The sequence below is a fragment of the Microcaecilia unicolor genome, chromosome 5 (assembly GCF_901765095.1).
Source record: "Microcaecilia unicolor chromosome 5, aMicUni1.1, whole genome shotgun sequence".
Taxonomy (NCBI): Eukaryota; Metazoa; Chordata; class Amphibia; order Gymnophiona; family Siphonopidae; genus Microcaecilia; species Microcaecilia unicolor.
This window is the reverse complement of record NC_044035.1, coordinates 177362338-177375868: the sequence shown is the minus strand read 5'-3', so window position 1 is coordinate 177375868 and position 13531 is coordinate 177362338. Positions and strand designations below refer to the sequence as shown.

At 44.1% G+C, this 13531-nt stretch overlaps 1 protein-coding gene across 1 annotated transcript in view; it reads left to right on the top strand.

Annotated features, from left to right (window-relative positions):
• FCSK (fucose kinase) overlaps positions 1-13531 on the top strand; it is a 394768-nt gene that overhangs the window by 241318 nt on the left and 139919 nt on the right. The window contains 1 exon segment of the mRNA XM_030203610.1: positions 655-1028. Within this exon segment, the coding sequence (XP_030059470.1) occupies positions 655-1028 (374 nt within the window).

The window sequence follows — 13531 nt, the reverse complement described above, 5'->3', positions numbered from 1 at the left end:
AGAGGTAGCAGGTTGTCAGTGAATTCAAGGCTTTGTAAGCCACTGCATGCTACCAGTCCTTGCGATAGCCTTGTACCTTAAAAGCTTCTTTTCCAAGCAGGAAATATGTGTGAGGGGGAAGCAGGGCATCACAGAGTCTGCAAAAAAGTAATGGCTCAAGGCCCCACACTCATGTAAGACTGGATGCTGCTGTCTCCTAGGAGCCAGGCTGAGGACTAGTGGTGGAGGGACGAGGTGGGGCCTACACACCAGACTAGCTCATAAGTACATAAGTATTGCCATACTGGGACAGACCAAAGGTCCATCAAGCCCAGCATCCTGTTTCCAACAGTGGCCAATACAGGTCACAAATACCTGGCAAGATCCCACAAAAGTACACGCTCCTTCTTTCTGAAACCTTTTCCACATACAAGTTGGCTTCTTAAGGTCCTCTTTGAGCCTATTTACTGTGACCACTGCAAGACTCTTCCAGCTGTGGGACTCATGACGTTTCAGCATTTGCACTGGGCTAAATAGGACTCTGGCTTCACAAAGGCCATGAATACCTAAGTTTACAGCATTTTAACTTTTTGTCTGATCGTGTAACTGCATATAGAATGTGTCAGCGGTAATGTGTTGTCTTCATTTGTAATAGGTTTATTTCTCCTCTCCCAGGGAAGGGGATATTTGGGGACCAGAAATTCTCCCACACAAACGCTGCTTGATGAATGCTCGTCTCTTTCCCATCTTCCACCCGCTGGTGGCACTGAGTGTGGAGGATGTTCTCTGGTTCCTGAAGTCGGAGGACAGTAAGAGGTGTGAACAGCTAAAGCAGTGGCATTCCTCATGGCGCATGTCCTGGGAGGAGCTGCTCATACATTTGGACCAGGAGGCATCACTAGCTTTGCGTCGTGCACTTTTCTTCCGCCAAGCACAGAAGAAGGTTCAGAGGGTGCTGTTAGAACGCAGAGACTGCAGCCTTCTGATGCTCATTAAGACAGCTGTCCATGAGGGCTACTATGAGCCTCTACTGGCAACACTCGACCAGGGTAAGGACAAAAAGAAAGCCCATGGAGAACTTGGTTATTATAGTTTAATACACTTCACGTCTGATAACTGATTTAACTAATAAGAAGAAACATGACTTGGATTTCAGGCTAGTTCCAAGTGGATGTTTCCTCGTTCCACATATTACAAGACTACAGACAACTTGGAAAACCAGAGGGGCTCAATAGTGGTGTAGGTCTGGATAGATGTCTGTGTGTCTTGGTAATGGAATAACAGGGAAGGGATCCAGAGCAGGACTAAAGTTCACTGAGAGAATTATTAGTTATTTATTGATTTATGACATTTATATCCCACATTGTCTCAAAAAGAATGCAAGTTCAATGTGGCTTACAAAGTAACAAGTGTAGAACTAACAAACTGTTTTGATCACATATAGCAAGTAGGTACAAAATTCAGGTAGCAAGTAACATGAAGTCTAGATCATATAAGTTGTTTATAAGACATAAGAATAGAATGTGAATACAGACATGTTGATATGGCAGGTTTAATTTGAAGGTTAACAATTTTTCTATTGTTAGAGATCAATCTTAGATGAATTTTCAACAGTTCTTGAAATGAGAAATAGTCTTCAGTTTGACGGAGTTGCTTGGGTAAAGAGTTCCATTTGGTTGTATTATGGTATGAAAAACCAGCAGTTTTATATTTGATTTTATTACATTTAGAGAAGTGTAATATTAGAAAGCCTATGGAGGAGTTTTTAGCATTACGTGTTGGCAAGTCTGTAAGATTCTGCATGTAAGACGGGGATAAACAATAAATTATTTGGTTAGTAAATGCACACAAGTTGAAAGTAATACGTGCACTTATAGGTAGCCAATGTAATTTGAGTAGAAGCAGGGTCACTTTGGAGTATTGGGAAGCTTTAAGTACAAGACGAGCTGCTGTGTTTTGAGCAGTTTGTAATGTTCTGATTAGTGAGACCGCATTACCGTAAGCAAATTTTGATAGTACCAAAGAATGAGTTAGTGATCTGAAGAGTGAGTTTGAAAAGTAAGGTCTTAGTCTTTTTAGTGTTCAAGTGTGGATCAATTATTATTTCCAGGATTTTCAAATAATGCTCAAGTGGATAGGTTGTGTTACCTAGTGAAAATAGAAGAAATGATTGGTTGGTGAGGGTTTGTTAATATTAAGAATTTGGTTTGCTCTGTTAAGTTCAACTTGAAATTGTTGGCCACGAATCCATTAGGTCTAGACCAGATTTTTATATTGGTTAAGACTTCATCATTATCAAAAGTGATATAGATTGTAACATCTTCGGCATACATAAACCAGTTGAAGCCATTTGATTCGAGTAGATAACCTAATGGTGCCGTTATTATATTAAACAGGGTGGGGGGAAGAGAAGAGATCCATGGTGCCAATATTATATTAAACAGGGCGGAGAAAGAGGAGAGCTCTGTGGAACTCCGCAGTTTGGGGACCAGGGAGCTGAGATGATGCCTAACTGTTCTTGAACCAGTTCTTGAACCAGTTCTTGAACCATTTAAGAACATTGCCAGATATGCCAATGTAATCTAACAGATTGAGTAGAATGATGCTCTCCACTGAGTCATTTCTCCACTGAGTCAAAAGCGCTAGACATATCAAAATGTAAAATGATGGTCTTTCTGCCATTATTTAGTTGTTTTCTGCAATTTGCAATGAGTGTTGTTAGGACTATTTCAGTGCTGTAAGAAGACCTGAAACCAGATTGGCAGGCATGTAGTATCAAGAAAGAGTTGAGATAGTCCATGAGTTGTTGAGTGACCAGGCCTTCCATTATTTTAACTAACAGTGAGATAGAAGTTACAGGTCTGTAGTTTGAAACTTTGTTCAGACTAAATTGTGGACTTTTGGGAATGGGGGTTAGGATTATTTTTCCATTTTTTGAAGGACAAATTCCATGGGTTAACATGAATGTTATATTTGATTGTAGGCATTATGTAAATAGTTCAGGAGCTGATTTTAAGAGGTAACTGGGACATGAATCAAGTATGCATTGAGAGAATGCATATTTGAGTAAGTAGTATTTGACTAATAGTGGTTTGGAGAAGGAGGTCCATATTCTGTCTGCACCCTTACCTTCACCCCCTAAACAAGATGTGGCAGATATATTGAAAAGATTTGTGATTGGATTAGTAGAACCTTTTAAGTCGTTTCTGATTTTGACAATTTTCTGTTCAAAATAATTAGCTAGTTAGTCAGCAGAAGAAGCTGACTAGTAGCAGAAGGGCACAGAGCTTTCTAGTATTTAGAGGGAATTGGCCAATATGTTTGGCATAGTAAGATGTTTTGGCTTTTTTTTATTTTATATTTATACTCTCTTAGTGATTTTCTCCAGTTTTCCCAGTTCGTTTTGGTTGTAGATTTTGACCATAATCTTTCTAATTGTCTGCAGATTCTTTTTGTGTTAAGGATGTCATCTGAGAACCAGGGTGAGATTTTCTTGGTGGGTCTGGATTTTGATTTCATTGGTGCTATATCATTAAGCACTATTGTACATAGGTGTTGCATGGTAATGTGAGTATTAGGCATTGTGTTTTTACCCTGTTCAGTTTCAGTTTGAAAGTTGATACCCAGGCTTCCAAGGTGTTTATGCTGTGTGTGATTTTGGTGGCAATTTCGGAATATTCTTTTTTGAAAGGGATGAAGATAAATATATTGTCAGCCTACATGAAAGGGTTGGCGCTTTTGTTTAATAGTGATAGTGCTAGAGGGACCATTGACCTAGGTTGATATGAGAGGTTGCAATATTTATTAGGTGTTATTTGTGTCGTGGTGGTTTCTTATCGGCTGTGTGAAAAATATGAGGTGCTAAGTCCATAAACCGCTACTAAATGGACTTGGGAAAAATCCACAATTCCAGGAATAACATGTATAGAATGTTTGTACATTTGGGAAGCTTGCCAGGTGCCCTTAGCCTGGATTGGCTGCTGTCGTGGATAGGATGCTGGGCTCGATGGACCCTTGGTCTTTTCCCAGTGTGGCATTACTTATGTACTTAAGATTGTGGGAGAAAGAGGAGGAAGTGACGTCACGGAGGTGAATGGCTGCCTAGTCTGTTAGCTCCCGCACTCCCCCACCGTAAAGCAGCACCAAAAGCGCCATTGGCAAAAAAAATTAGACCAGCACCACATTTGGCGACGAGCTATAAACCGGGCTCCACAAAATGAGTAAAACCGCGGCGGCGGCACAGCGCGGAAGCGATAAAGCGCCGAAGAAACAAGCCGGGAAGAATCTCTCGCGCCCAGCTTCACCCGGCATGGCGGACTCGGAAGCGCCGGCTAAACACGTGGCGCCGAGTCCCGCTGTTACAAGGGAGCATTCCCCAGCGGATTTGGCGAAATGCCTGGACGCGATTAGAGAGGAAATAAAGGCCTCCCGGGTTGAAATACTGGAGCACGTCGACGCTATAAGCTTGGATCTTAGAGAGCTGGGTGGCAGAGTAGAAACCATAGAGGAAAGGCTCGATGAGCAGGAAGAGCAGCAAAGCTTGTTGAGCTCACGCATTTTAAAGCAGCAAGAACAATATGAGGAACTTAAGTATAAAATGGATGACCTTGAGAATAGAGGAAGAAGACACAACTTGAGGTTCCGTGGAGTCCCTGAAAGCGGAGATATGGAAGATATCCAAACGCTGGTGAGGAACCTATGTGAAAAAATTATGGGAGAGGCCTGGGACCCTAGTGCAGCGGCCATGGACAGAGCGCATAGAGTGCAGGGCCAGAGACTTGAAAATAGACCCAGAGACATACTTGTGAGATTCTCCTCTTACACATTTAAAGAGATGGTGTGGCAAAAAGCCCGGCAGCTTCCAACCCTGGAGTATAACGAAGCCAGGATCTCAGTATTTCAAGACCTTTCGGTGTTTACACTGATGCAGAGACGGGCTATGCGACCAGTGATTGAAGTATTGAACAAAGAAAAGATCGCTTACAGATGGGCCTTTCCATTTGCTATTTGTTTTGTGATCAAGGGGCAACAGTGCAGGACAAGGAAGGTGACTGATGCCTGGAAAAGCCTACACGAGGCCGGGTTGACTTTGTCGGAGACGGTGCCCACGGAGATGGCGGTGACAACAAAAGCACGCATGCAAAAGTGGAAGAGAGTCCCAGCGAATGCGAAGACATCGAGACTTCAGACTTGAAAGCCCAAAGAGGACTCTGGTTAAGAATGGACTGTTCATAAGGTTTAACTTGAGGTGGAACTGAAGAGTGAGTGCATGAGAATGAATGTTGCCTAATGTGAGGTGAGCTGGTAGGGTGGAGGTGGAGGTGTTCAAAAGCTGTATAATTGAATAGGGGGGTACGTGTGAAATAGGGAGACAGATCTGGGTGGGGTGTTGGCCTTCGGGGCCGCTTTCCTCTGGTTACCCATGCAATGCCGGAGGGTATTGTCTGGTGAGTGGATGCTAAAGGGGGGGGGGAGGGAGGGATGACGAAAGTAAGAGGGGAGCGTGGGGAGGGGGGGATGGGTATACATCTTTCTTAGAACATGCTGATAGAACAGAATTGGTAAATGGTGGGCTATAAATTTTTCACTTATAATATAAAGGGCCTAAATTCTCCTTATAAGCGACATGCCCTTTGGCGTGAATTGCGTCTAGCACAACCACAAGTGGTGTTTTTACAAGAAACACATCTCTTAAAAAAGCATGAGAAACTATTGTATTCCAAATGTTATCCACAGGTGGTGTGTGCTTCAGATGTCCTAGGAGTTAAAAAAAGAGGGGTGGCCATAATGTTTCATAAAAATGTCACAGTCCAGATCTTGCACACTAGAAGAGATAGGGAGGGAAGATTCCTCTTTTTGCACATCAGATTGGAGCAGGAGGAGTATACACTGGTTAGTGTATACGCGCCCAATGAAAGACAGGAGCGTTTTTTCCGGCACCTTCAGAAGGAGCTGCAGGCCTTTGCCAGAGGGAAGCTGATAGTGGCCGGGGATTTTAATGTGACCCTGAAGCCTGGCCTGGATAGGTCGACTCCTCCTGCTCAGGCAGACTGTAGAATTGCTAGAGCATTAAATAACCTTGTTGAGGGGATGGGGCTGTATGATGGGTGGCGCTTGAGGAATCCTAGAGGGAGAGACTTTACCTTTTTTTCCCAAGTGCATCACACTTACTCCAGATTGGATTACATATTTCTTGATAAAACGTTATCGGAAGGGGGGGAAGAATCCGATATAGGTCATATCACAATATCGGATCATGCCCCGGTCTGGCTTGCTGTTCCTTCCCTGAAGGAGGAGGAGCGAGATAAAAGATGGACATTTAATAACAGTTTGCTGCAGGATCCTGAAACAGTAGCCAGTTTTATTCCCCTACTTAGAGAGTACTTTGATATTAATCTGGATTCGGGGCCTACATTGGGTACTGTGTGGGATGCATTCAAGGCAGTCTCAAGAGGACATTTTATTAAGTGTGCCAGTCAGAAGGCCAGAGTACATCGGCAGAGGCTGGTACATTGCATGGATAGACTGGCTACATTGGAAGATAAATACAAAATTTCAGGTTCAGTAGCTGATTATCGAAAATTGCAAGAGGTGAGATTGGAGATAGCGGGGCTGCATGAGGAAAGCTTGAAGTTTGTGAGTGCAAGGATGAAACAGGTTCATTACGCTTGCACTGACAAACCTGGACGCTTGCTAGCTAACAAATTGAGACAACTGAGAGCAGAACGACACATTTTAAGAATTAGAGATGCTGGGGGGGTCATAACGCATAAATCAGCACAGATAAGGGATTGCTTTGCCCAATATTATGAGAACCTCTATAAAGAGGATGCCACGGTACAGACTGGGGAAATAGAGGGATACTTACAGGCAAGGGGGCTACCGGCTCTCTCTGATACACAAAAGAGAGAGTTGGAGGACCCAGTGGCGGTAAAGGAGGTGATAGAAGTGGTGAAAGCATTACCAAGGGGGAAGGTGCCGGGATTAGATGGCTTCACGAATGAGTTCTTTAAGGCATATGTGATGGAGCTAGCGCCTTACCTGACGATGATAATTAATGCTGTCAGGGAGGGGGCACCGTTCCCTAGGTCTATGATGGAAGCATGGGTGGCGGTAATACCAAAACCAGGCAAGGATCATATTGAATGTGCCTCATACAGACCCATTTCGATCTTGAATACAGATGTCAAAATTCTGGCCAAGGTGTTGGCTAACCGTCTGGGGAGGGTGCTCCCCTGTTTGATCCATCCGGACCAAGTGGGATTCATAGCCAAAAGACAGGCCATGGATAACATACGCCGCACAATAGATCTTATATACACAACACAGAAAAAAACAAGGCCCGCAGTGCTACTCGGTCTGGATGCAGAGAAGGCGTTTGACCGGGTGCACTGGGGGTACTTAGATAAGGTCTTACATAGAGTGGGAATTGGACAGCATTTTAGAGCCTGGATCCAGGCCTTGTACTCCTTGCCGAGGGCTTGTGTGAGAGTAAACGGGGGGAATTCAGTGACATTCGCTTTGGGGCGCGGAACCAGACAGGGGTGCCCGCTGTCTCCATTATTGTTCGCTCTGGCGATGGAACCTCTGGCAGCAGCTATACGTGAGAATAATGATATTACTGGAGTGCAGGTTAGAGGGCAGGAGTATAAAATTGCGCTATTCGCAGACGATGTGCTGCTGTCACTAACGAACCCACTAGTTTCCTTGCCTAACTTAATGAAAGAAATAGGGGACTACACACGGGTCTCAGGCTACAAATTGAACGCCAGCAAGTCTATGGGCTTGGCTGTGGGGGTCCCACGGGGATTGATGGAGACATTGAAGACATCTTTTGCATTTAAATGGGAGAGGCGTGCAATATGCTACTTAGGAGTCAAGATCACAAATGACCTATCAGAGCTTTTTGAAGCTAATTATCCAGCTCTGAAGAGGGATGTGCAAACAGACTTAGACAGATGGGCTAATATGGGATTGTCGTGGTTCGGGAGGATCGCGGCGATTAAGATGAACATCTTGCCCCGTCTTTTATATTTATTTCAGGTTCTTCCATTACAAGTACCCCGAACCTTTTTCTCGGGTATCCAAGATAAGTTGATCCGCTTTATCTGGAATCAGAAAAGACCTAGGTTATCACGGGCTCTTCTTTATAAAAGTAGAAGGCTGGGAGGGCTGGGTGTGCCAAACTTGTTCTGGTACTATTGTGCAGCACAGACCAGAGCGGCGGTGGACTGGTTTCGGAAAGATAGTTATAAATTGTGGATTGACATTGAACAGGATTTAGTGGGATCGCGGAAATTAGCCCATTTAATGTGGCTTCCTAACAAATATAGGGGAAGAGTTGACATGTTCCCGCCCACAGTACAGGCTACGTTCTACTATTGGGATCTTATGTTTTCAGAACGTCAACCGCCGGTATCGGGCTTAGCTCCCATAGCAGAAAACCCAATGTTTGAGCCAGGTATAGGAAATAACACCTTCAGGAGATGGGCAGACTCGGGGCTGGATTTGCTGGGACAGATGCATCAAGAGGAGAAAATAGTGCCTTTTGCACAGCTGGTGGATGATTTTGGGCTCAGGGATAATGATCACTATGCTTACACACAGGTACAACACTTTTTGACAGGCCAGGCTTACAAAGGAACTCTGAAGCGGGATACGCATCCATTGGAGGAAATATGTGTAGACTCTAAGATTGAGCGAGGACTGATATCCTTCTTATACGCACAGTTGATGGCTACTGCCAGACCATACGTACAACATAGGAGGAGGTGGGAGCAAGAACTACATTTTACATTACCGGAGGTGGACTGGGTTACATTGGAGAAAAGGATTTTGAAATCAGCTCGAGCAGTGAGTATGCAAGAGAATGCTATTAAAGTATTTTATAGATGGTATCTGACCCCGGTTAGACTGCACCACATGTTTGCTAGAGTGCCAAAGGAATGTTGGAGAAATTGCGGAGGTGAGGGGACAATGGGGCACATTTGGTGGTCTTGTCCTAAAGCAAAGGCTTACTGGAAGGGGATACAAGCTCGTATTCAGAAGTGGGTTGGTAAACCTGTGAGGTGGCATCCTCTAACTTTCTTATTTGGGCAGCGACCAATAGGCCTCACCTCAGATCAGTGGCTTCTGTTGAGAGGATCCCTGCATGCAGCCCGTTTGAATTTAGCACAACACTGGAAGTCACCTTTGGTACCTTCAATGGTGAGGTGGAACACCAAGGTGCGCTACATATGTGAAATGGAGAGATTGACTGCCCAGAGAGCTAAAACTTTGCCTACATGGGAAAGGGTGTGGGAACCCTTTCTAAAAAATTGTTCCGACTAATGAGTATGATGACAGAGCATTCGGAAAGGTGGGGGGGGGGGGGGGGGGGGGGGGGAGTAGAATAAGGGAAGCTAAAAGTTTTAAAAAATTAAAAAACTTGAAGTAAAATTGGTGTTTATTCTAACATTGTCATTGAATGGATGGTATTATTGTTACACACTCATGTAAAGCTTGTTGGATACTGTACCATAGTATGGTGTAGTGCATAGAGTGATTATTGTATTGCTTTTGCAATGTTCAATAAAGACTTCTATAAAATTTAAAAAAAAAAAGATTGTGGGAGAAATTTATTTATGGTTGGTCTGTTAAGAGTAAATTTTAGCTCTACTTGGGATCTAGTTGCTATGCTGTCTGGGACAGAATAGTATTGGGATATGATAGAATAATTCAAAGGCTTGGGATCTAAGACCTATTAGCCATGTTTTCGCTATAATGAACGTTAACCAGCGCTTCATTTTGATGAGAGTTTGCATCACTGTCTGATTAAATTTGTTATGTAGTTTGAGATTATTAGTTGTATTGTAATTATACCAATAATGAGATTGTCTGTAGGTTGTTTCATTGCAAGTCATATGAATGAAAGGCAAACAGACATACAGATTCACTTATAAGCAAATGAACATCAAAACAGGTAGTGTTATATCAAATTTTACTGCTTCTTAGTCGAACTTAACATTAAATGGTTGGATTTTAATTGAGTAATTTACCTTTTGGATGGTTAAAGGTTCTTCAGGAAGAGATTAAGTTCAGAACTTTAGTTCACAAAGTTTTTCACAAAGCGATGTGCCAAAGGGGCCGTTTCAGCACAATGACTACACTGGCTGCAGCAGTTTGAAAGCAGTGGGAGATTATGCCAGCGCTGTCTGTGCTGTGGTATTGGACTGCTGCGTGTAGTGTTAGCTAATTAGGAGAGGAGCCTTCCTGGTGGACTGGGGCTCTACTCTTGTGAAGTGGGTTGGCTCTGGTCTTTCTTAGATGGTTATGTGAAGTTTAACATAATACCTGAGAGCAGGTAATGACTCATTCAGCCTGTTTCCTTTCTAGATAGATGGAAAACCAGCTTCCCCCCACCCTAGCACACCTTCTCAAATCCACCCTACCACACCTTTAATCCAACTTCTCAACCCTGCACCTTCTCTATCCATCTCAAGCACGTTTAAGCTCTACTACAGTTCTGGCCTCTATCAACTCTGTTCTTTTGGGGGCAATTCTATAAAGGGTGCCAAAAGTTAAGTGGCAGGATGCAGCGTGCTAAGTGCTAATTTTATAATGGCATCTGGGCACCAAGATTCAGTTTTAGAATACTAGTGTAAGTTGGCATTCATTCGCCAATATTTAGGCATACTCACTTATGTCGTGTAAATAGCATGCCTAAATGCAGTCCCTTAGCGTGTAATTTACAGTATTCTGTAAGTTACACTTGTAAATAGAAAAATGTAGGCAGATAAAGACCATATGGCCTATCTAGTCAGCCCATCCATGCCATCTACTCTCCCCCATCACTCCCTCAGAGATCCCATGCATTTGTCCCAAGCTCTCTTGAATTCATAGAACTGTTTTTATCTCGACCACTTCCACTGGGCGGTTGTTCCATGAATTCATCACCTTTTTTTTAATAGTGGAGTCTGTAATTAGGCTATGACACGGTCCCCAGAGAAGGCCGTAATATTTCCTCAGGTTACTTTTGAGTATATCCCCTTTCACTTTCATCCTACACCCCTCATTCCGCAGTTTCCTTTCAATTGAAAGAGACTTGCCTCCTGTGCATTTATGCTGCATAGGTATTTAAATGCCTCTATCATATCTCCCCTCTCCCGCCTTTATTCCAAAGTATACATATTGAAATCTTTAAGTCTGACTCCAGACACCTTATGACCACTGACCATTTTAGTAGCTGCCCTCTGGCAGAGATGCCAAGGGTGGCCCATCCCAATACTAGAGATTTACCACCGCAATGCTGGAGATTAAAGGCCAATGAGTGAGGTTTTCCTTGTGGGCCCCAGCCATGTCTAAAACTAGTTCTGGCAGATGCACATTCCAAAAACTGATATATTCTAATCAATAGAAAATAAAATTTGTTTTTCTACCTTTGTTGTCTGGTCATTTTATTTATCTTATTGTGTTGGTCCTAGTCTCTGGTTTCTACTTTCTTCTCTTAACTGGCTTGCCAGAGTCTCCTTGTCCATTTGGTACTTCTTTTCTCTCCATGTCCACCCTCCATCTTCTCTCTGCGTCCCCTAACGTCCTGCCATGTTGAGCATCTTTCTCTTCTCTCACTCCTGTTCTGTCTACCCTTTGCAGGACTAGCACCTACTCCTCTTCTTTCTTTCCCCGCAGGTCCTGGTACCTCTCACTTTCCTTGTCCTCCCCTCCCCCAAAATCCAGAACCACTTTCCTTCTCTGTGCCTTCTTTCTTTGTCATCCCCCTTATTGGATCTCTCTTCTCTACTTTTCCAGCACCTCTATCTTTCCTTGCCCCCTCCACTGTAGCACCTCTCCTTTCTTTGCCCCCCGATGCAGCACCTCTCCCTCCTTGCCAGGGGCGTAGCCAGACACCCAATTTTGGGTGGGCCCAAGATGGGTGGGCAGAAGAACTCCGCCTTGTCCCACAAATGATTTGGTCTCTCCTTCTCTCGCCTGCATACCATATGGTCTCTCAAACATCCCCAGGTTTGTTTCCCCTCGCATACCTTTTAAATAGATTTTCACCTGCAGCAAGCAGCAACTAATACATACTGCTCATGTTGGCCCTACAGCATGTATCAGTCGCTACTTGCTGCAGGTGAAGATCTATTTACAAGTTATGCAGGAGGGACAGTTGTTGGGAGTTTTCGGCTGGTGGGGCTTGGGAAAAATGCCTGCCAGCCACATCATAGGTGTACTGCTACTGGATGGGCCTGAGCCCACCTGGGCCCACCCTTGGCTACGCCACTGCTCCTTGCCCCCTCATGCAGCACCTATCCTTGCTGCCCCCCTCCCCCAATGTACACCTCTCTTCCTCCTTGCTACCCTCCATATGAAGCCCTGGTGGTCTAGGGTATTAGGTCAAGCAGCAGCGATCCCTAGTTGCTACTGCCCATGCCAGCTGTGAGGCTCAGCATGGTGGCTGCGACCTCTTGTGGTATTCTCTTGAGAGTTCGCAGTCACCATTTAGAACTGTGGAGCTGGCATGGGAAGCAGCACTTGGGGGCTCGCTGCTGCCTGACCACACACCAAAGCCTCCTCCTGATGAATTGGGGAAAACCCTGAGTCCCATTCAGGTAGGTCCAGGGACTTGGGGCTTTCTCCAATGCATGAGAGGAGGGGGCTTTGGCATGTGAGCTGCAGAATGGGACCCAATGTGTGTGTCACATGCCAAATGCATGTGACTTGGTATGTCTGTTCTGGACCGACTCCATTCTGTTTATATCTTTTTGAAGGTGTGGTCTTCAGAGTTGTACACAATATTCTAGAGGTCTCACCAGAGTCTTATACAGGGGCATCATCACATCCTTTTTCCTACTGGCCATTCCTCTCCTATGCACCAAGCATCCTTCTAGCTTTCGCTGTTACCCTTTCTACCTGTTTGGCCACCTTAAGATCATCACACCCAAGTCTCACTCCTCTTTCATGCACAAATGTTCTTCACACCCTAAACTATACCATTCTCTTTGGTTTCTGCAGCCCAAATGCAAGACCCTGCATTAAATCTAAGCTGCCAAAATCAAGCTCATTCCTGTAGCTTCACTAAGTCCTCTCTCATGTTATCCACACCATCAGGCATCTAACATATCGCAAATTTTGGTATCATCTGCAAAGAGGCAAACCTTACCAGACAGCCTATCAGCAATATCGCTTACAAAAATGTTTAAAAGAACCTGCCCAAGAATCAAACCTTTTGGCACACCACTAGTAGCATCCTTTTCCTCAGAATGAGCTCCATTTACCACTACTTCCACTAAACCAGTTCCTAACCCAGTTAGTCATTTTAGGGCCCATAATGAGAACACTCAGTTTATTTCTTAGTTGTCTATGCAGAACCGTATCCAAGGTTTTGCTAAAATCTAAATACCACATCTAGTGTTCTCCCTCAATCTAACTCTCTGATCACCCAATCAAAGAAATTAATCAGGTTTGTTTCACAAGACCTGCCTCTAGTGAAACCATGTTGCTTTGGGACCTGAAATCCATTGGATTCCAAAAACTTTACTATTCTATGTTTTAAGCATGTTTCCATAAATTT